At 36.8% G+C, this 22,929-nt stretch overlaps 1 protein-coding gene across 1 annotated transcript in view; it reads right to left on the bottom strand.

Annotated features, from left to right (window-relative positions):
• Nucleotides 1–22,929, bottom strand: part of LOC149822095 (uncharacterized) — a 96,259-nt gene that overhangs the window by 4,241 nt on the left and 69,089 nt on the right. The window contains exons 9-10 of the mRNA XM_089980611.1: nt 1,560–2,618; nt 1,137–1,403 (exon numbers count right to left, since the gene is read on the bottom strand). Of these exons, the coding sequence (XP_089836737.1) occupies nt 1,137–1,403; nt 1,560–2,618 (1,326 nt within the window). The remainder of the gene's footprint in view (nt 1–1,136; nt 1,404–1,559; nt 2,619–22,929) is intronic.

The following is a 22,929-nucleotide window of genomic DNA, read 5'->3' as shown; positions in this document are numbered from 1 at the left end:
TGCTTTGCCATATTCATTGGAAGAATAGATAGAATCTTTTCTTAATATAAATTCACAAACATGGAACATCTCCAGGACAAAAACACAAGAAAACTGCAGCTTACAGTTCCTGTAAGAATAATATGGTGGCTAAAGATAAGAAAAATCTTTTAAAACTGTTTTCACCTTTTTAGGTATTGCTTTCTTTCACCTCCTTTAGGCTTCTAAGATCTATTTATTGGAAAAACAAGCAATATATCAGGAACTGTTGAACGATAAGAGGAAGTAGCTTTACATGATTATAAACTTAAACCTTTTGTTTTTTTATGACGAGGAACCCTCGCCGAAGCGAGGAAAACCTTGGGTGGGGCCCCACGACCACCCTGCCTTATGTGGCCCACCTCTTAAACCTTATAATTCAAAGGATTAAAGATTTTAAAGTTTCCAATAATAGGCTTTCTTGGCCACGGTGGAAATTGAAAAGATAATATGCTAATAACATGGAAAATGTATTCCCAATTACACATTAACCATAATCCTAAGGAAAGCAGATAAATAATTCAACCATATCCTGATCGAGACATCAAAATTTGGATGTAATCATATCCAATTTGGTGCCACTAACAAGTGGATCAAATATGACTGATTAATTGTTAGCATGGTCGAGACTCGGGGGTAAGTTGGCTCAAGAGGTGGTTCAATTGGTTCAATATGATTGGTTTGAGACATGTCAGGTAAGATCAGATCACTGCAGAATACATCAGATTGTGTCTGTGCAATCTGCGAAGTGATCTGCAGATCAGGTAGATGAGCCCAGGGTGTTGTGAGTTCTCATTGTGTGTACTGATTCGAATAATCGTCAGATATATCAGTCTCACAACATTCACAAGAGTTATTTTCTCAGAAGAACTAGAAAGAAAAGAACTTATCAGAAATAAAAAAAAAAGGTTTGGAAAGATCACCCACTAAATTGGCATGTAATATAAATGAAGCGTACTGACTTTTTGAACAATTGCATTAACTTCCAAGTGCCTACCTACAAGTTGACTTTTAAAAGACAAGGAAAAGAAAGATCTATGATGAATAATATTCTTGTTCATAAGATACAATAACCTTGTCAAAAATTTCAGTCGCTACCGAGGAACATTTATATGTACCTGGATGGGGGTAAATCTGACAGTATTTTTCTTTGGTTGATCTTGGGGATAAGGCCCAGGATCCGGAGGAATATATGCTTCCACAATAATCTTCTCTTTGCTAACAGCAGCCTTAGCTAAAACATCATCATTTATGGTACTCCCATTGCTAAGATTGCTAATACGTGGAGCTTCATGACCATGGCCCTTTAGTGTCTTCAGAAGCCTTATACGAAAAGGAGGTGCTGGATGCAGGTCCTCTGTTCCATCTGGTCTTACAAAGCAAACCTGGCCAAAGATCATCAGAAGTTCAATTATTATTACTATTGGAAAGGAAGATGCACATGGTTATTAAAAAGCTAAGAAAATGTTGGGGAAAAACACAACTTATTAATGCATTTACAAATAGAACATTTTCGCCATTTACATGAAGAAAAGTAGTACCTGATACTCTGGAAAGCTCTCTCTTAAATGGTCTGAATCAATAAAAGTGTCCTTGAAGTTCACCACATCCAAAAGATCTGGCATGTTAGTCCATTGAGCGCTAGAGGGATTTCCATAACCCAAAAATATATCATGCAACCAATCAGGAACTATACAGTATTCATTCATTAAGTCCCGTATTGATTCTAAAATTGCTTTAAAATTGTTCTCCTTGGGTTTCCTTCTCATTAAAACGTTGAACGTCCCATAAACATCTTCTGCACCATTCTCTGCAATAGCAGTGACATCCATATGATATTGTGCAGTATCCAGAGCAACAGTTACTGTGCGAAGTTCGCCTTTAGGTGGCTTCCATTCATCTCTTTTGATACGCCCAGTGAAATCATTCATAAGAGTACCTTCCTCATCATGGATTTCAATTATTTCACAACCGCGTACATATTGAAGCCCAAGCCTTTCTGGAACAGTTGACTTTGCAGCTTCCTCTTCACTCAGTGGCTCAAACGAAGGACGGATAGACAGTAAAAACAAAACATCATGTTCTTTAAGGGTGTTCCATTCAGACCTTATGTGTGCTTTATAGCTGGAGATGCTAAATGTAATATCTGCTGTAACTGATGACGGTTTGACCTCTCCAATGTTCGGCTGTTTTACCTCAGTGATCTTAAAGTTCTTGATTGGCAAAGCCATCCTTGACCAACCACGGAAAGCAGTTTCACCCTCATTATTTATATATGCAAGAAGGTGTGGCACAGCTTCTTGAATATCCTCACGAATTTCATATGTTGATTCAAGGCGAAAGAGATTGAAATTTCTCAAAAGATAATCATGAAGAGTAAGAAATTGTAAATTCAATTTGGGAAGAGCCAAGCAGCCTTCACCAGAGTAATTGATGTTAGGCACAAGACTTTCATCCCACATTATCTGCTCATTTGGATAGAGAGGGAGAGCATTTATTGCTTCCTTTTGAGATTGTCGTTTCTCGAAAAAGGACACCATGACTTCAATAAGAAAATCAGTGCTTTCAGCACATGAATCATTATTGCTTATCAATTTGAGCTGAAAAGAAAAGAGATCAAATTACAAGCATGAATAGGAGAAGTGTACAATTCAGACTAATGCCGGAATTCATCAATAGAAGCATTTCTATTACTGCTCAATAGCATAAAATTCAAAACACAGACTTGTACAGTTAAAAATGTGTTGTGCAATTAGACAGCACCGTTAGCGCAAGCATCACAAATGATATTGGCACAAGTTAAAATCTTGCATAACGACGGTTAGTAAGTCATCAAGTTTCTAGTATTTTCATATAGAACATATCCAATTCTACATTCAGGTATAAAGTGTCTCTCTAGTGTAGTGTAACGTCAAAAATCACATGCTCAACAAGAGCACTTTATGTCATCTAAAACAGAAGGAACTAGGTGCATATTGCTTAAGTCTGCCTTCAATCTGTTAAAGTGTGTGTGTGTGTGTGTTTCGTATATATATGTATTTATGTTCATAGTAGGATGTATTTAGGATAAATATATTTTTTATTCTTTCTTTCTTTCTTTCTTTTGTATTTTCAATGCCATTTATAGGAGTTGGGCCAGCCAACTAGCCGTTAGAGCTGCCTAACGGCTAGTTATTCTAGCTGTTAGGATTCTCTAATGGCTAGCTCTCCTCCCCCTTTTGTTTATATATGGGACTAAGTTTCTTGTGAATGTATGCATTCTTTGTGCATTTGAACTTTAATAAATTATTCATTTTTAAGTGTGTTCTTGTGCTATCTTTGGCCCTTAATGGCTCGTGCTTGTGCCCATAGTGGCTTGTATTGTGTGCCCTTTGTGGTCTGTGTAATCCCTTTCCCTACTTCATTACATGGTATCAGGGACTTGAGCTCTTGATTATTGGGATACCAGTGATGGGTGTGCTCGTGTGATCATGGGTCATGAGTTTGCGGTGCCCAAAGAGTGTGGCCATCTACCATCCATTTTTCTTTTCCTTGCCTTCATTCTTCGCTCTTATCTTCTTTCCATTATTATGGAGGACCACAATGAGTATATCACAGTCGTTCCAATGAAGCTCAATGACATCAATTATATGATGTGAGCTTCCATTATGAAACACCACATTTGGGGCAAAGGGCTATGGGGATTGGTTGATGGCATCGAGAAAGAACAAAAGCTAATTCTCACTAAGAATGACAATGGAAAGAAAGTTGTACTTCAAGGAGAAAACATGAATAAGGCTGTTGTCGACTATGAAAAGAAGCGGAAAGAATGGAAAATGGGTCATTCCAAAATCATGACATGTCTCATAAATAGTGTGGATATTAAGTGAACGAGTTTCACAAAATTTGACTACGCAAATGATGCATGGAAGTATCTCCAAGACATGTGCTCTCTAAAAGATATTGCTCATGTGCAACCTTCAAAACAAAGTACTATGACACAAGGGGATATAATCATACGCAAACACTACAATGCTCTATCTCTTCTTTGGGATGAGCTAGCCCTACTTGAGCCTAAGCAGCATTGTCCTATGGACATTGAACTTCGTGAGAAGCAAGTGAAAGCAAAGCACTTCTATCAATTCGTCAATGGACTTAGGCAAGGCACAAAGTTTGTTCTTCTCCATAGGGGTGGTATTCCTTTTATTGTAGTGACACTTGAAGAGTTGACTATGAAGGAAAATAGACTAAAGAAACATGCTACTAAAGAAGATTTTGTATTGGCTATGTCAAGGCATGGATTCAACACATGTACCTACATGCTTGCTCATTTTAGAAGGTCCTCTAATGAACACGAAACCAAAAAGAAGATCGTTTGCCACTTTTGTAACGAATCGGGCCACATCAAACCTTTTTGCTTGAAAAGGAGAAGAGATAAAAAGAAAGAAGAAAAGAGAATGGCATCAATGGGATCTTCACTTGAGAAAGCTGGTGTTGATGAAGGCTTCAAAAGCATTGCAGCAATGTCGCTCTCCTAACTAATGGAGGTCCTACAACCACTTCTCAAGAATCAATCATCTTCCTCGTTCGGTGTTGTGGTGTCCACATGCATTGATCCCAGTAAGTCTTCTTGAATTCTTGATTCTAGCGTGTCATTCCATATGACTCTTAATGAGTCCATACTATCTGAATGCCATAATAATCCAATTGATTTTTATGTGTCCACCGCTGATGGAACTTCTTTAAAAATCAAAAAGTTGTGTTTTGAATGATTCTTTTAAAAATAGCTAAATTTTTTATGTACCAAATGTTAGAGTAGTGTCTAATTTGAATTTAGAACTTTTGATTTCTCAAATTTCCAACTATGGAGGTAAGATCACATTTTCACCTAGTGGTTGCTTAGTGAAGGAACTCCAGTTCAGGAGACCGATTGGGCGAGGCCATAGAAGAGGGGATCTCTACTTCATGGACAACTTATATAACCAAATCATTTTTTTTGTAACTACGTTAAAAAGAAAGATCTACAAAATTGGCATAGGAGATTAGGACATCTGAGTATGTCAAAATTGTATTTGTTCCCATTTCTTGAAAAATGTAATCAAAAGGATTTGGTTTGTAAATATTGCATCCTTGGAAAAATAAAATTATTATCATTTAGATCTAGCAATTTTATCTTTAATAAACCATTTGAAGTAGTAAATTTGGATGTATGGCAACAGATGTTGGTAATGTCTTAAAGAGTTTCTTGTTATATTATATTTGTTGATGATTATAGTAGACATACTTGGATATATTTTCTTAGACTCAAATCTAAGGTATTTACTAGTTTTCAAAAAATTCACAACCTTATTAAAAATCAATTCAAAAAAACATCAAAAAATTTCGATCAAACTTCAAGGGAGAATTTTTATCTAATGATTTTAAGAACTATCTTGATTATTATGGAATTGTACATCAAAACTATTAGCATAATACCCCACAACAAAATGGTGTAGTTGAAAGAAAACATCGACATATTATTGAAACAATAAAAACATTGCTTATTTCAAAAAATGTTCCCAAAATTTTTTTGGTCGAAGCTTCTCTTACGATGGTTCACTTAATCCATAGAATGTCTTTGTCTTCTCTAGAAAATATTTCACCCATTAAAAATTTGTTTAAAATCTCCTGATTACAAAATATTAAGAATTTTTTGTTGCAAATGTTTGGTCTTCCCAACAAAAAATGATAAACTTTTCCCAAAGTCTATTACATGTACCTTTTTAGGATATGTCAAAAACCAAAACGGATCTAGATGTTATGATCTTAAAAAACGATAAACTATATGTTTCAACAAATGTTATTTTTCTTGAATACAAAAATGAATTTGACAAGCTTGAATCTAAGGAAAATTATGAGTATTCTTCCCTTTTTAATCTAGTTAATGAGCATAATGCTAGTGTTGATATTCATGATAATGATAATCATGATGTTCATGATAATGATATGCATGAGAATGACAATAGTGACATATATGATAATGATGTGCATAAGAATGATACTCATGATATTCATGATAATGATATGCAAGAGAATGTGGATGAATCACATAATAACATACAAGTTTATACCCACCATGTTGATGATCATCCACCATGTGCCATAGAGAAATATTTCCAAAACCAAGACTTTACATTTTTGTGTAATACATCTGTATTAGGACTTATTGTACATACCCTATTATAAGGGGGTATTTTAGTTTTTTTATTTCTCTTTGTTGTACACTAAAGGGGTCGACCCTTTTTATGTAAAGTGGGAAGCCCTCACACAATATTGAAGGGAATAGCACTTTTGTTGCTTCTCCCCTTTTGTGTTCTTGGTAAACCCTAGCTTCTTTCCCTCTCTATTCTCATAAGTTTCAACATGGTATCAGAGCTAGAGAGTGCAGGGAAGAGGAGCAGCTGATTCTGGAAGGAAGAGAAGCTTGAGGACCGGTACAGTGCTAATGTCAACAAGGGAGGGACGATTGGTCTGTTCAGACAAGTTTTGGTTAGTTTGAATCCACGGCCTGTTAGGGCTTGATTTTAGAAGATCTACAAATCAAACCCCATTGGATTTGGATTTGGATTTGGATTTGGATTTTTGGTGATTTTTTTCAAGATTTTCTGAGTTTCTTGAAAAGTTCAGTCCAAATTTGAGAAAAACAGTGAATCAGCATCAGTTTTTGGTTTTTGAAGGCTCAAATCAGTCCTAGGTCATTTTTGGTATAGGAGGTTGGAGAATCTGATTAGGTCAGTTACTGTGGGGTTTTAAAAGACATTTGAGTGGTTTTTAGGGTGACTATAGCTGGTGGTAAGTTATATTTGGGGCTTTAAGTGCACAGCTGCTCCTTATTTGCTGAGTTTGGGTTGTGTATGCGTTGTTTCAGCATCCCTTGTGTGTAGAGGGCGCCTTGTGACTACCACTTTGGTGTGTTTTTGTTGGGATTTTGTTGGGCTTATTTCCTTTTATTTTTTAGTAATATTGGTTGTTTGTGTTACTATAAAGAAAGAAGGGATTCAAATTATCCCAGTTAACTTGAATGGAACTAATTATGCATATTGGGCTGATTTCTTGGAAGCATGGTTGTTGGAAAAATGATTGGGAGGTTACTTGGACGGTTCTAGGGTAAAACTCAATGTTTTTTAAGAGGGTTTTGATAAGTCTATAGAGGAGTGGATCATGAACAATGCGAGAGTCAATGCATGAATTCTCATGTCTGTGGAATCGAGAATTTCCATGAATATTTTTAAATTTCATAAGGCAAAAGAAGATTGGGTGTACCTTAGGCAAGTCTATAGACAAGAGAATTGGGCAAGGCATTATCAACACACTCAAGAGTTGAGAAGTATGCGCCAAGGAAACAAATTCATTGAAAAAATTTATTCAAATATGCAAAGAACCTGAGATGCTCTTGCACTTATGGAGGGCCAAAAGAATTGAGAGAAATATACAAAGTGTGTGTCATGTACATCATGCCAAACCTTTTTAGGGCTTCTTGATCAGCACAGAGAAACTGATAGAGTTATTGAGTTTCTTATGACTCTTAGACCAGAATTTGATTAAACGAGGAGTGTCATTTTGCATCGCTCTTACTTACCATCTATAACTCAAGTCATTGCACAGTTAATTGCAGAAGAGACTAAGATGAAGTCTCTTGGATCATATTCATCTGGGGATAATGTCATGGTGGTATTTAGGAAAATGGGTACTAGAGTTAGAAGAGGAACTGGTAGGACTAGAGGACGAGGAGAGTGGGATTTGGTGGAAGAGGTGACCTTAGTTCTGTTCAGTGTCATTATTGCAAGAACTTTTGGCATAAGAAAAATTATTGTTCTGTTCTCAAGAAAAAAAAGGTGGTGCATATGCAGCTTCCTCTGATAGTAAGGGTGTAATGCCCAAGGATGAGCAGTCACTTGGCCTATCAACTGCGAGCAGCGAAGTGATAAGTAGTGAGCAGTTTCATAGGTTAGAACAAGTTCAGCATGAGATTCAGCATCAAATTCAACAACTACAGCTTTTTGCTCAGTCAGCCATTGGTCCTTCTACTACTCTTGCCTTCTCCTTTGATATTGCTTTCTCAAGTATCTCAGGTCATTCCTCTAGTTGGCTAATAGACTTTGGGGCTTCATTGAAAAGAAACTCACAAATAATCAAGTTTACTAATAACTTGACAATAATATTCACTCGTTGAATGCACTAAGGCATAACTATCTCAAAATGCACTAAGGCACAAGACACACATATGAAATATTGATCTTTATTGAGAGTAAACCTCACTACAAAAAATACACTTTACAATGGGGCATTTACCCCAATATTTATACACTTAGAGAAAGAGGATTAGCTGTTGGGCTACCTCCCAATAGCTCTATTTAGAGTCATTGGGAGTAGCCCAATGGCTAGTCAAAGAGTCAAACTTTGAAAATAAAAAATGAAAAAGAAAGAAAAGGAAAAATAGAAATTACAAAATGGATTCCATCTACATACGTATATACATAAATATATATTTATATATATACACATATATATTCAAGTATATACATATATATAGCATGTGAATTTCTAACATTCTCCCTCAAACTTATGGTGAAATCATCGAAAGCTTGTCAAGCAAAAAATTGAATCTTGGCGAGCACAGTGCCTTGGTGAATAAATTAGCAAGTTGATATTTTGATGTCACATAGGGAAGATTAATAGTCTTCACGAACAAAGTGGCAGTTCATTTCTATATGCTTAGTTCGTTCATGAAACATGTGGTTTCGAGCAATGTATATGAAACTCGCATAATCTTATAGGATTCTGAAGATGAACTCCCATATCTGAAATTAGTTGTTTGAGCCATACAATTTTCATGGTGGTGGTCATCATTGCTCTATACTCCACTTCTTTAAATGATAGCGACACTTTTTGTTGTTTTTTGCACTTACACAAAATCAAGGATTTACCTAAAAACACGCAAAAACCAGTTGTTGAATGCCTATTATTTGGATCCCCTCCCCAATCAGCATCTGAGTAAGCAGTGAGATCTAATGAGGAAGAGGATAGAAAGACTCCTTTATTGATTGTGCCTTTAATGTATTTAATGATTCTCGTGACTGCACCCATATGAGTTGAAGTTGGAGTATGTTGAAATTAACTAGCCATGTGTATAGCATGAGCTATATCAGGTCTTGTAATACTGAGATACATAAGAGATCCAACCAGTTGTCTGAAGGGAGTTGGATTGTCCAAAGGAACTCCATTATCAGCCTGCATCTTCATTCCAACAATCTCTAGACTATCAACAACTTTGTCATCTGATAATCCTGATCTGTCAATGATATCTCCAGAAGTATTTTTGATAAACAAAGATGTGTCAGTATAACATGGTTTGAAACCATATTTGGTAATAACATTGTTAAATATATCAAACCAAGCTTTAGGTGCTTGTTTGAGCCCATATAGGGCTTTTCTTAATTTAAGCATTTTACCTTTAGGAGCTATCAACCCAAGTGGAACATCCATATATACTTTGTCATTGAGGTTGCTATTTAAAAAAGCATTTTTAAGATCCATTTGGAATATATTCTAATTTTTAAGAGATTCAATAGCTACAAGGATTCGAACAGTTGTCATCCTAGTAATAGGGGCAAAGGTTTCTTCATAATCTACTCCATATTCTTGAGAATATCCTTTGGCAACTAACTTGGCTTTATGTCTTTCCAAGAATCCATCACTTTTTGTCTTGATTTTGAAGACCCATCTACAACATATGATTTTCTTTTTGGGGGGTAAACTTAAGATTTCTCAAGTGTTAGCTCCTTCAGGTGTATCTAATTCTATATGCATGTCTTTTTCCCATTCAGGTAGACTTTTGGCTTTATTGTAACAGGAGGATTCAAAGTATGAATGAATGGCTAGAAGCTATGTCACATGGGTGCGGGGTGCGACAAAAAAAAAATCGAACACGGATCGGATTCGGATCCAACCCGGATCCAAACCCGATAAAACATACGTTGTGTGTTTTAAATAATCATGCAGGGTAGGGTTTCTATTCGAGAAACCCTCCCCACGTTGCTCACTCTCTCTCCTCGCTCGCCTTCTCCCCCCACCGCAGGCTCCCTCTCTCCCATTCGTTTTCCGACCACCTGATGCCGGCAAGCCCCACATCTGGCGAACCTTGGATTTCTGGCCACCCGACGACGGTCCTTCCTGTGCCAGCGATGCGACCTCTGGCTCCCTTTCAGGTGAGCTTCCTCTCGCCTCTCTCTTTCGTTGTTGTCTTCTTCTTCTTCTTTTTCTTCAGGCGAGCCTCCCTCGATGGGGTTTTCTTTTTTTTTTACATATCGTGTTGACCTCACCAGGTGCCGCACCCGCGTCACGTCGACGTGGGAGCGGCACCAGGTTAGCCGAATCCCTGTGACATAGGCTAGAAGGCATGCTCTATGTTTAAGAGAGGAGTCATAAGAAACAAATCTATTGGGAATCCTTGATGTTCGCTCAGATCTATGAATGATAGTTTGTTTAGAGGGAACTTCTAATGACCATCTTGGTTTAGATTTTCAGTGGACATGCTCCTATTTCTTCTAGTGTATACTATTGGTTCAACCTATGTTCCACTCTCAATAGAGGGCACCACGTGTCTTGATTATCATTATACCTGTAATTCGAAAGTAGTTTAAATAAAAAAGAGTAATCAACATTTACATCTTCTGACATATTTTCTTCAAATCATTCCTTGAGACAAGGAGTTTATCATTTTTGATATCATAACATTTAAACCCTTCTTGTGTTTCAGAATACCCAATGAAAGCACATGGAATGGCCTTAGAAGATAGTTCATCTCCTTTATCATTTAAGACATAACATTTGCAACCAAAAATTTTAACTTTTTGATAATCAGGTTTATACTTAAAAAGTTTTTCAAAAGGAATTTCATTTGATAAAGATTTTGAAGGCATCCTATTTATGAGATACACTAAGTTAGGGCAACTTCAGCCCAAAGGTTTTTAGGAACATTCTTAGAAATAAGAAGTGTCCTTGTAGTCTCTATAATACGTCTATGTTTTCTTTTTGAAATTTCATTTTGTTGTGGTGTTCTAGGACACAATATTTGATGTAAAATCCATTCATTGTCTAAAAAATATTTGAAATCATTTGATAAACTCTCCCCCAGAGTCGGTTCTTAGGATTTTGATCTTGCTTTCAAATTGATTTTTGATCATGTTATGGAAAGTTTTGAAGGTTGCAAACACATCGGATTTAAACTTAAGAAAGTAAATCCAACAATATCTAGTATAATCATCAATGAACACAACATAGTAGGAGAATCCTCCTTTAGAAATTACAGGAGCAGGACCCCACACATCCTAATGGACCAACTCAAAAGGCATGGAGGAGTAAAAAGTCTTTTATCCAAAAGGCAAAAAGTCGTTTTTTCAAATAAACATTCCTTGCATTCAAAATTGTATTTGCAAAGATCCTTAGTAATAGGTACAAAATTTAATTTCCTTACCAAGTCTATGATGTCAAACTTTGATATCGTTTGTTTGGGCAATATTACAAAATGATTCTTTTGGAATACAAAGGGAGTTCATGGAATAAAGATCTCCTTGTCTAGAACCTTTCCCAATCAATTTCTCGGACTGGTGATCATGCACGCAGCATTTGTTTGATGAGAATACAAATATCACATTCGAGATTTGAGAGACCGAAAGTAAGTTAAGATGTAATTTTGGTATAAATTTAACTTTTGGAATATAAAACTAGTGTTTTGTCAAATCATTTTTAAAATTTCCAACATTGTTTATATCCAAGGAAGTTCCATCGACAGTAGAAACAAAAGATGCATTTGAATTAGATTGACATTCGGATAGAATAGACTTATGTGGGGTTATATGAAATGAACCTCCTGAATAAAAAAGCCAAGAGCACATACCAGGAGTTGAAGAAGATGCAATGGTCGCTCCTGATATAGATCCTTTAAGCAATGATTGTAATGCCTCCATCAACAATTGTGACAATGATTTGAAGAGATCTTTGAGACTTAAGGTATCATCTTCTTGTTTTAACGGAGTTGCAACAACCTTTTTTTCATGAATAGGAGGAGGTGATGAAGAAGATAGCAAAGAAATCCTAATTTGCTCAAACTTGGGTCTCAATCCATAAAGAAAGGGAAAAAGTCTATCTTCTTCGACTTGAGCCCTCTGCATCTCGATACACTTTCCTTCCCATTTGGGTTTAAATTGAGCAAGTTGAGTCCAAATGGAAGACAATTCTATAAAATAATCTCTAATATTCTTATCTCCTTGTTTGATATTTCTATTTTTTTCTTGGAGATAATACTTATGAGCCATATTTTTCTCGATAAACATACTTTTAAGATATTCCCATGACTCACTTGCCTTTTTGTAACACAAAAGATTTGAGGCAATCTTTGTTTTGACCCCACTTAGCATCCAAGATAGAATTTTGGCATTTTTCATATCCCATTCATCTAATTTTTTATAATATTCCGCCATCGCTTTTTCACTTTCTTTTTCTTCGAGATTTGTCTCGACACCATTTTAACATATAGTAATTTTAGAAGTAGGTTTGAAGATAGTACCTCTAACATACCCCCCATAATCCTTGACCTTTTATGAATGTCTCCAAATGTCATGCCCAAATGATGTAGTTGTTACCGTCAAGCTTGAATGGTGGAATAACATTGGAGTTCCTTGAGTTATGCAGGAAAAATTCACCCATGTTAAAACAAAAGAAACCACGATCAAGGAAAGATCACAAGCACGCTTCACGAGGCAGACGACCAATATGCATTTTACGAGACAACCTTCACGAGTGAATATAGAAAAAAAATAGCCAACCCAGCTCTGATACCATGAAAAGAAACTCACAAATAATCAAGTTTACTAAGAACTTGACAATAATATTCACTCGTTGAATGCACTAAGGCATAACTATCTCAAAATGCACTAAGGCACAAGACACAAATATGAAATATTGATCTTTATTGAGAGTAAACCTCACTACAAAAAATACACTTTATAATGGGGCATTTACCCCAATATTTATACACTTAGAGAAAGAGGATTAGCCGTTGGGAGTAGCCCAACGGCTAGTCAAATTGTGAAAATAAAAAATGAAAAAAAAAAAGAAAAGGAAAAATAAAAATAGAAATTACAAAATGGATTCCATCTATATATATATATATACTCTTACATTATGAAGAGTATATATATATATATATATATACATATATATATTCTGTGAGAAACGGTGGGTTCCTTGTCACATGCACAAGAGTAAGCACAGGATGAGGAGAGGATACATAAGAGCTGCAGAATCCTTCATTGGAGACTGCAGTGCTGGCATCCATCAAGTATATAGTGTTACAATTACTAGGGTACGAAAATACCCATTACACAACAATGTAATTTACAATATGCCATTAATACAATTAATGAACATGTGCTTAAATCTGAAATTAGATAAACTTGAATTGGGTTTGGACGGTTCGTGAATAATGTCTTCTTTTCATCCTCCCTCAAGTTGTACATGGTTTTGAACCATGAACAACTTGCCTTTCAACATCCATAATTTGTCTTTGATAAGCCCTTTGGTAAACAAGTCAGCAACTTGATCAGTAGTCCGAACAAATTCTGGTTCAATTTCCTTCTCTTCGACTTTCTGTCTTACAAAATGTTGATCAATTTCAATATGCTTGGCACGACTTTGACAGATAGGATTGAATGACATGTTGATGGCACTTTGATTGTCACATAAGAGAATACATTTAGATATCGATTCTCCTACTTCTGTCAACTGATGTCTTATCCATGTTACTTCAGTTGTAGCAGCTGCCATTGATCTATATTCCGCTTCAGTACTCGATCTCGCAATAGCCCTTTGTTTATTATTGCTCCAAAAGACAAGATTTAGGCCAACGAAAACACAATATCCTGAGACTGACCTACGCTCATCTGGATCTCCTGCCCAGTTTGCATCTGTGTATACAAGAAGTTCATGCATGTGACATTCATTCATACTCTTTCTGTACACAAGACCATCCCCAATAGTTCCCTTCAAATATCGAAGAATGCGTTTAACAGCTTCCATATGCCCAATGCGCGGTTCATGCATGAACTGAGATACCTGATTAACTGAATAGACAATATCAAGGCGAGTAAAAGTGAGATATTGAAGCATCCCTACTATGTTGCGATATTCTGTAGGATTCTCATACAAATCTTCATCTTGGAAACTAGGTTTTTGATGAAGTACATTGGGCATGCTTAGAGGCTTGCAATCTTTCATACCTGCCTTGCTGAGAACATCAATAGTGTACTTATGTTGGGTAAGTGTCATGCCTTCAATAGTTTTGTCAACTTCTACTCTAAGAAAATATCGTAGTTGACCAAGGTCTTTCATCTTAAACTTGTGATTCAGGAGTTCTTTGACCTGCTCAATATGTTCATTAGAGTTACATGTAATGATTATGTCATCAACATATATCAATAACAAGGTAACTGTGTATTTACATTTGAATATGAAAAGAGAATGATCAAGAAGAGACCGACTAAAACCATATTTCTCTATTTCAAGAGAAAAACTGTCAAACCACGATCGAGAGGCTTGCTTCAAACCATATATAGCTCTCTTTAATCTACACATATTCTTTGGAGTTCCCTTCTGCATACCCCGTGGGTTGCTCCATGTACACTTCCTCCTTCAGAATTCCATATAGGAATGCATTTTTTACGTCCTGCTGACTGATAATCCACTGGTGCTCAATAACCAATGATAATATAATTCGAATGGTGCCCATTTTCACAACCGGACTGAAGGTCTCATCATAGTCTTGTCCTTGCTCCTGCGTGAATCCCTTGGCAACCAGTCTAGCCTTATATCGTTCAATAGTACCGTCCGGCTTATATTTTATTTTATACACCCACTTGGACCCAACCACATTTTGATCATGTGGTCTGGGAACAATCTCCCAAGTGCCACATTCATGAAGAGCCTCCATTTCTTCATTCATAGCTTCAATCCATCGCTTAGAATTTTTTGCTTGATAAAATGTTGTGGGTTGATCTTCCTTACCTAAAGAGGTTAAAAAGAGTTGGAAATCCATAGTGAAGTTCTCATAACTTACCCATCTGTCAATAGGATGTCGGGGTCGAGTGGATCTTCTGGGAAGAGAGGAAGAAGAATTCATCTCCTGATCAGAATTGGAGAGGGTCCCCTTCTCACGTCGAGAGTAAACAATACCTTTATACCTTTCGGGAGTCAAGGATAGATCTGAGAGGACACTTTCCTGAGTCCTTTGGAGAGCATCAGACATGTTTCCCTCATCTCTTTAATTACATTTTAAAGGACAAACATCATCAACACTAGAAAAGAGATCAGATTGTAACCAGGGGTGATAAACTTCAATTTCAGGAAGAGTGTTAACATTATGGTCAAAATTCAATTCATCAAATACAACATTCTTTGATATTTTGATACACTTGCTCACGAGATCATAGCATTTGTACCCTTTATAATCATCAACATATCCCACAAATCTGCACTTCAAGGCCTTATCCTGAAACTTGTGTCGCATTTAATTGTCAACATGAACATAACATACACACCCGAATACTCGCAAATCATGATAATTTGGATGAACGCCATGTAAAGAAAAGAAGGGAGATTTGTTTTTCAGGATATTCATGGGCAATCGGTTTATGATATGAATGGCTGAATAAAAAGCCTCTGACCATAAAGTAATTGGAAGGTTACTATCATACATCATGCTCATTGCACTCTCGACAATATGGTGATGCTTGCATTCAGCAATCCCAATTTGTTGAGGTGTATGAGGGAAAGACACCTGCCTACGTATTCCATTTGTCCGGAGAAAATTAATAAAGTCATTTGGGGAGAATTCACCCCCTCCATCACATTGGAAACAAAAAATATTATCAGAGAATCGATTTTGAACAAAGAAATGAAAGTTCTGAAATAACTTGAATGTTTCAGATTTACATTTCATAAAAAAATCCATGTATACCGAGAATAGCTATCAACAAAAATAAGATAATATTTGATGCCAGACATAGAGGGAACTGGAGCCGGACCCCAAACATCAGAACAAATGATTTCAAATGGTCTTGAAGCTCTTTTATTAATAGAACGAAATGGAAGAACATGACTCTTACATTGCAGACAACTTGAACATTTTTTATCATTGACATTTAAACTTAGACTTGACTTGGGAATAACACAGGATGAAACAAGCTTTTCAATGAAACGACTATTACAATGACCCAGACGACCATGCCAAAGGTTCGACTTATTACACTCAGAAAGACTAAAAATATTCTCAGGAAGGATCGAAGAAGATGATGATGTGAGCTTCAAGGTGAAAGGATTCTCTTGGAACACGTACATATTCCCTTGGCATTTTCCCTCAGCGAACGTTTCCCTTGTGTGAAGGTCCTTGACACGAACACAAAAAAGAGTAAACTCAACTAGAGCATTAATGTCATCTTAAAGCTTAGAGACAAAAACAATATTTTTCTTGATATTCGGAGCATAAATATCATTTGAAAGAGCAAGAGAAGAAATAGACATAGGAATGCAGAGTGAGAAATATGATGGTGAGACTCATCTCTAGTGACTATACTATTTCTACCAACATAAGGAACAGGAGTTAGGAGCTTACCAGCATCACCAGTGACATGAGTGGCTGTACCAGAATCGACATACCAAGTGCCCTGATCATTTTGTTATAAATTCAATTCAACTAGAGCAGATAGTAACAACTCATTGACTTCGCTACTGTTCTTCAATTTATCTGACCCCTTTCTTGCCTCTGGTTGTTTGCCTATATTTTGAGAATTAAACCAGCAATTAGCTTTGATATGTCCCCTTTTATTGCATAGAAAACAGGTGGGTATAGATCTTTGCCTCTGCCTATTAGGAGGAATATTGGGTACAGGTAATATTTCACGACTTCCTTGTTCATTTTTTTCTTGTTCTCCTCTTTATCGAAAATCATACCTACCACGTCCTCGTCCATAGGCAACTCCTGTGGCAAGGACATCGTATGCCCCAACTTGTGCATGAGTATCTTCAGAAAATCCCTTCAAGGTCATCTCATATTGTAAAAGCTTGGCACGAAAATCTTCAAATGTAGGTAAATCTGGCAAACACAATAAAGAAGTAACCATCATATGATAATCTGATCCCAACCCGCTCAAAGTTTGTTGCACCATATCTCTATCACAAATTGCGCATCCCACGATGGCCAATTGATCTGTAATGGTCTTCATTTTGTTCAAGTGCTCCATGATGGTCATAGAGTCCTTCCTCAACATTTGAAACTCTTTCTTCAAAAATAATACTTTGGCCTGAGAAACTTGAGAATATGTCTGAACCAATTGGTGTCATAATTGCATTGCAGAACAGTCATCTGAAATTGCCACAAGCACTTCCTGTGACAGGGTGGAAGTGATGTAGGCAACCAAAGCTTGATCTCGCTTCATCCAGGATATATATTCTGGATTTCTGACAAAAGTAATGGAAGTGTCACCCTCCCCAGTCTTGTCATCTTGTGATATGAACTCTGGAGGAACAGAAACAGAGCCATCTAGATGTCCAGAAAGATCCTGACTTCTTATAAATGGGATCGTTTGTCTTTTCCAGGTGAGAAATTGACTAAGAAAGTTGGAAGAGAGACCAAATTGAGAAGAAAAATAATTCATAGATGATTGAAGGCGGAGCAAGACTCAAAAATAAAGGAAGTCAGAAACAATACTGGAGTAGAACCAAAGAAGTCAGAACTAAAATTCAGAACTCGGAACTCAGCCTTTTTTTTTAGCAGACCCAAGACAGAACCAAAGTTACGCAGTAAACTGATCTGAGTAAAGATCGGTCAATGAAATGCAAAACAGAATCACGTTACTTGGCTGTAACGTATTTTCCTTTAAAAGAAAATGCAAAGAGCTGAATATTAATTTTTTTTGGAGGTAACGTTATTCTAAAGTGTAAGGAAAAAAAATCTGATATTTTACTCAGATCTGACCCTACCCTTCTGAAGAAGATGAGGGACAATTTATGAAATCATACAAAGATTTGCTCATGCGTGACCAAATGAAATCACGTGAAACAGCGTGACCAAATGAAATCATGTGAAACAGCGTGAGAAGGAGAGAGATTAGATGCAAATAGAGGGGAGAGATTAGATGAGAAAGATCAGTGGTAACTGACGATTAAATGAGAAAGAGAGATTAGATGGAGACTTTTAGAAATAGGGATGCAGATTTCAGAAATACGTTGACTGGAGAGAATCAATAGATTTCAAGAAAAATAAGAAAAGGAATATCTTGGAAGAAGACGTTGGAAAGAGGATCAATGCTATGATACCATGTGAGAAATGGTGGGTTCCTTGTCACATGCACAAGACTAAGCACAGGATGAGGAGAGGATACGTAAGAGCTGCATGGCATTCCATTAAGTATATAGTGTTACAACTATGTCACATGGGTGCGGGTGCGGGTGCGGGTGCGGGTGCGGGTGCGAGTGCGAGTGCTGGTGTTGGTGCTGGTGCGGGTGCGGGTGCGAGTGCAGGGATTCGGCACTTCCAAAAAACCCGGGTGCGGGGGTGCGACAGGGGCAAAAATGTAAATATATATATATATATCATGTATAGTCTATATGTATGAATGTATGGTAGTTGTTAAGGTCCATGACATTTATGCCCAACTTACTTTTTACCATTTTTTTTATCTTATATGGTTGTCCCCAAAGATGAAAGTGATGAGTTGTGGAGCCTGATTCATTGTTTTTGCCCTTGAAGGAAGGGGGGTCCGGGGGCTCCCCCCGGCGCGGGTCAACGCACCCAGGGTCGGGTTGACCGCACCCGGTGCCGCACCCGCGTCGACGCGGGTGCGGCACCTTGCTAGCCGAATCCCTGTGACATAGTGTTACAATTACTAGGGTACGAAAATACCCATTACACAACAATGTAATTTACAATATGCCATTAATACAATTAATGAACATGTGCTTAAATATGAAATTAGATAAACTTGAATTGGGTTTGGATAAAGATCCAAACTCAGTTCGTGAATAATGTCTTCTTTTCATATTCAAGTATATACGTAGATATAGCACGTGAATTTCTAACATTCATGTCATATGACACCTCATGAGTGTTTCCTAGATAACTGTCGACCCTGCAGTGGTGTCTTTCGCACTGCAGATGGTTTTTCTATGTCTGTCTCCAAAGAAGGTTTAATTACTTGTGATTCTTATCCTGATAGTAAATTCAATCTCCCGCAAGTTTACCATGTTTCAACCTATGTCACACGGACTCGGCTAGGGAGGTGCCGCACCCGAGTCGACATGCCCCGACACGGGTGCGGACATGGGTGCGGCTTTGGACTCGGCCTGGACTCGGTCAACGCCGAGTCGGACTCGGTCAACGAGTCCAGGCCGAGTCCGTCCACATTTTGGACTCGGTCAACTTTGACCGAGTCCAAAAATGTCTATTGAAAAAACTAAAAAAAAATGATTTTTTTATATAAAAAGAGCCTGTTTACTGTGCCTGTGCACAGTGCACAGTGTTGTGCCTGTGCACAGTGTTGTGCCTGTGCACAGTGCCAAAAAACTAAAAAAATGATTTTTTTATATAAAAAGTGCCTGTGCCTGTGCACAGTGCACAGTGCTGTGCCAGTGCACAGTGCACAGTGCATGTGCATGTGCATGTGCATGTGCATGTGCATGTGCATGTGCATGTGCATGTGCATGTGCATGTGCATGTGCACAGTGCATGTGCATGTGCATGTGCATGTGCATGTGCATGTGCATGTGCATGTGCATGTGCATGTGCATGTGCATGTGCATGTGCATGTGCATGTGCACAGTGCACTTTTTAAATAAAATAAAATAATATCTTTTTAAAAAAAATAAAATAAAATAAAATAATATATATATATATATATACAGCCGAGTCCCCGTGTCCAAAAATTTTAAAATTGCGCCGCACCCGTGTCGCACCCGCACCCGCACCCATGTGACATAGGTTTCAACCCTTGCTATGAATCTTATTTTTATTGGTCAAATTACTAAACTTAACTATAATGTTATTTTCGTTCGTGTTAGTTGTGTTGTGCAGGATCAGTTGTCAGGAAAGAAGATTGGGATTGAACACAGAAAAGGAGATTATACTACCTGGACTGGATTGATATGAGGAAGTATAAGGAAGTTGGAACTGGATATGGCGCTTTAGTTATATATGAGTCTATTTTGTAGCACCAGAGGCCGGAGCATATTTTCAGCTCTAGGTTGCAAAGTTTAATGTCCTTAGGAAATTATGAAAAATCTAAGTTAGTTGTTTCAAATCATATCAAAGATTGTGTGAGTTATAGATTGGCTAAGAGTCATGCTTTATCCTTCAAGTCTAGTGATAGGGAATCGGAGAGTCCTTTTGATCAGGTGCATTTAGATGTATGGGGTACTTCTCCTATTGTGTCAAAAGGAGGATCATCCTATTTTGGGACTTTCATAGATGACTGTACAAGATTTACATGGATATATTTTATAAAAAATAAAATTGACCTTTTTGAAATATTTAAGTGCTTTTGTGCCATGATTGAGAATCAATTTGCAGCAAAGATTAAAACTCTTTGAATGGACTCTGATGGTGAATATAATAGTTATATGTTTGAAAGGTTCCTGCAAGGGAAAGGTGTGGTTCATCAAAAATCATATCCATACACTCTTGAGCAAAATGGTGTAGTTGAAAGGAAAAAATAGACATATCTTGGAGACAGCAAGAGTTCTTCTGTTTGGAGGGAAAGTACCTAAAGTATTTTGGGCAGATGCAATTCAATTGAGCATTTATTAGATAAACCGTATGCCTTCTGGAGTACTTAAAGGCATATCCTCCTTTAAAAAATTGTATGGAAAAGCTCCAAACTATGATGTGTTGAAGGTGTTTGGTTGTGTATGTTTTATCTTGTTAGCTGACAGATACAGAGATAAATTATCTCCTAAGGATCTCAAGTATTGCTTTCTTGATTTCACCGATAATCAAAAAGGATACAAGTGCTATGATCCTATTGAAAGGAAAGTGTGAATATCTCGGCATGTTTTTCATGAAAATGTGTTATATTTTAGTCGTTATGGAGAAAAGACAAAAAATGAAACTGACTTGTCCTTTTTTGTTCCCTTCGAAGAAAGGGAAGGTGGGAGAGAGAGGATGGAGAGTCAAGGGAAGAAAGGAGAGTAAATCTTGACTAGAGAAAAACAGGTTTAGTCAAATTTACTTAAGGCGACACGAAGATGTGATTCAAATCTCATTTTTAGATCAAGTGGAAGAGCAAGGAAGTGAAAAGGCCAATCCTGATCCAATTCCTGCATCAATTGATCCAGGCCAGCAAAACTTAGAGTTGTCATCTTTTTCTTCAACTTCTTCCCAAGTACGTTAAAGTTCTAGACCGTCTGTGCTTCCATCTCGTTTTGCATCCTATGAGTCTTTTGCTCTTCATCATCATGCAGTTTTAGCCTTAATTTATTCCTATGTTGAGTCTGAGTCCTATACATAGGCAGCAGGAAATGAGTGCAAAGAGTCACATGAAAGGAGTGGCAAAGAGTCACGGTTGATGAAATGAATGCACTTAAAAGAATGCAAGCATAAGAACTAGTAAAACCTCCTACAAAGAAAAATATTATTGGTAGCAAATGGGTGTACAAGGTTCAGTAGAGAGATATAAAGTCAGGTTAGTAGCTAAGTGATACAGATAACGTTTTGGAATTGATTTTGTTGAAACATTTGCTACTTTGGCAGTGGCTGCCATACAACAGTGGAATCTTTGGCAATTAGATGTCAAGAATGCATTCTTAAATGGGGATTTGCAAGAGGAAGTGTATATGGAACTACCCTTGGTTTGAATCCATATTTCTAAGTAATAAGTCGAATAGGAAAGAATAGTCAATTTCTTCTTTAGATTTTTGAATTTCAAAACCATTTTGTTCTTGACATTTCTTGAAACATAAATTTCATTATTTTGAGTATCATAACATCTATAACCTTTTTTATTTTCACCATATCAAATAAAAACTCACTCAAGAGATTTTGGTGAAAATTTATCTTGTCCTTGAAAAAGAACAAAGCACTTACAATAAAAAATCCTCAAACTTTTAAAATCCGAAGATATTTTGAACAAGTTTTCAAAGGGAGAAACATTTTTTTAGGAAGAGGAAGCCATTCGATTTATGAGATAAATTGCAGTAAGAGTGGCTTCGGCCCAAAAGTTCTTTGGAACACTTTTAAAAACAAGAAGAGTCATTGTTGTTTCAATGAGATGCATATGTTTTCTTTCAGCAAGACCATTTTGTTGGGGGAGTTTTTAGACAAGATTTTTTATGTATAATGTCATTTAGTTTAAGATAGTTTTGAAATTCTTTTGACATGTATTCTCCTCCGGAATCAGATCTAAAAATGGCTTATGTTGTGTTGAAATTGATTTTGAATAACATGAAATTCTTTAAAAATGAAAAAGACATCACATTTGTTTTTTATTTGATAAAGTAAACCCATGTATATTTAGTAAAATCATCAATAAAGACAACATAATATGAATATCCTCCTTTAAACATAACGAGTGGCAGTCCCCATGCATCCGAATGCATTAGTTCAAATGGTCTTTTGAAAATAAAATTGCTATCTGGATACGAAAGAGAATGCATTTTTCCAAGGATACAATCATTGCAAGTAAATATCTTTTCATTACAAAAAAAAATTCCAAAAAAGAAAAAAGATACAACTTGAAAATACTAGGGTGACCAAGCCTTTTGTGCCAAGTCTCAAGATCTCTAGATTGAACGTGATCATAAAAAGATTTTGATAGCAAAGACAAAAAATCTATGTAATATAGGTCT

Source organism: Nuphar pumila, chromosome 11 (assembly GCF_984573655.1).
Source record: "Nuphar pumila chromosome 11, dmNupPumi1.hap1.1, whole genome shotgun sequence".
NCBI lineage: Eukaryota > Viridiplantae > Streptophyta > Magnoliopsida > Nymphaeales > Nymphaeaceae > Nuphar > Nuphar pumila.
The sequence above is the reverse complement of the archived record's forward strand: the minus strand, read 5'-3'. Positions and strand labels throughout refer to the sequence as shown.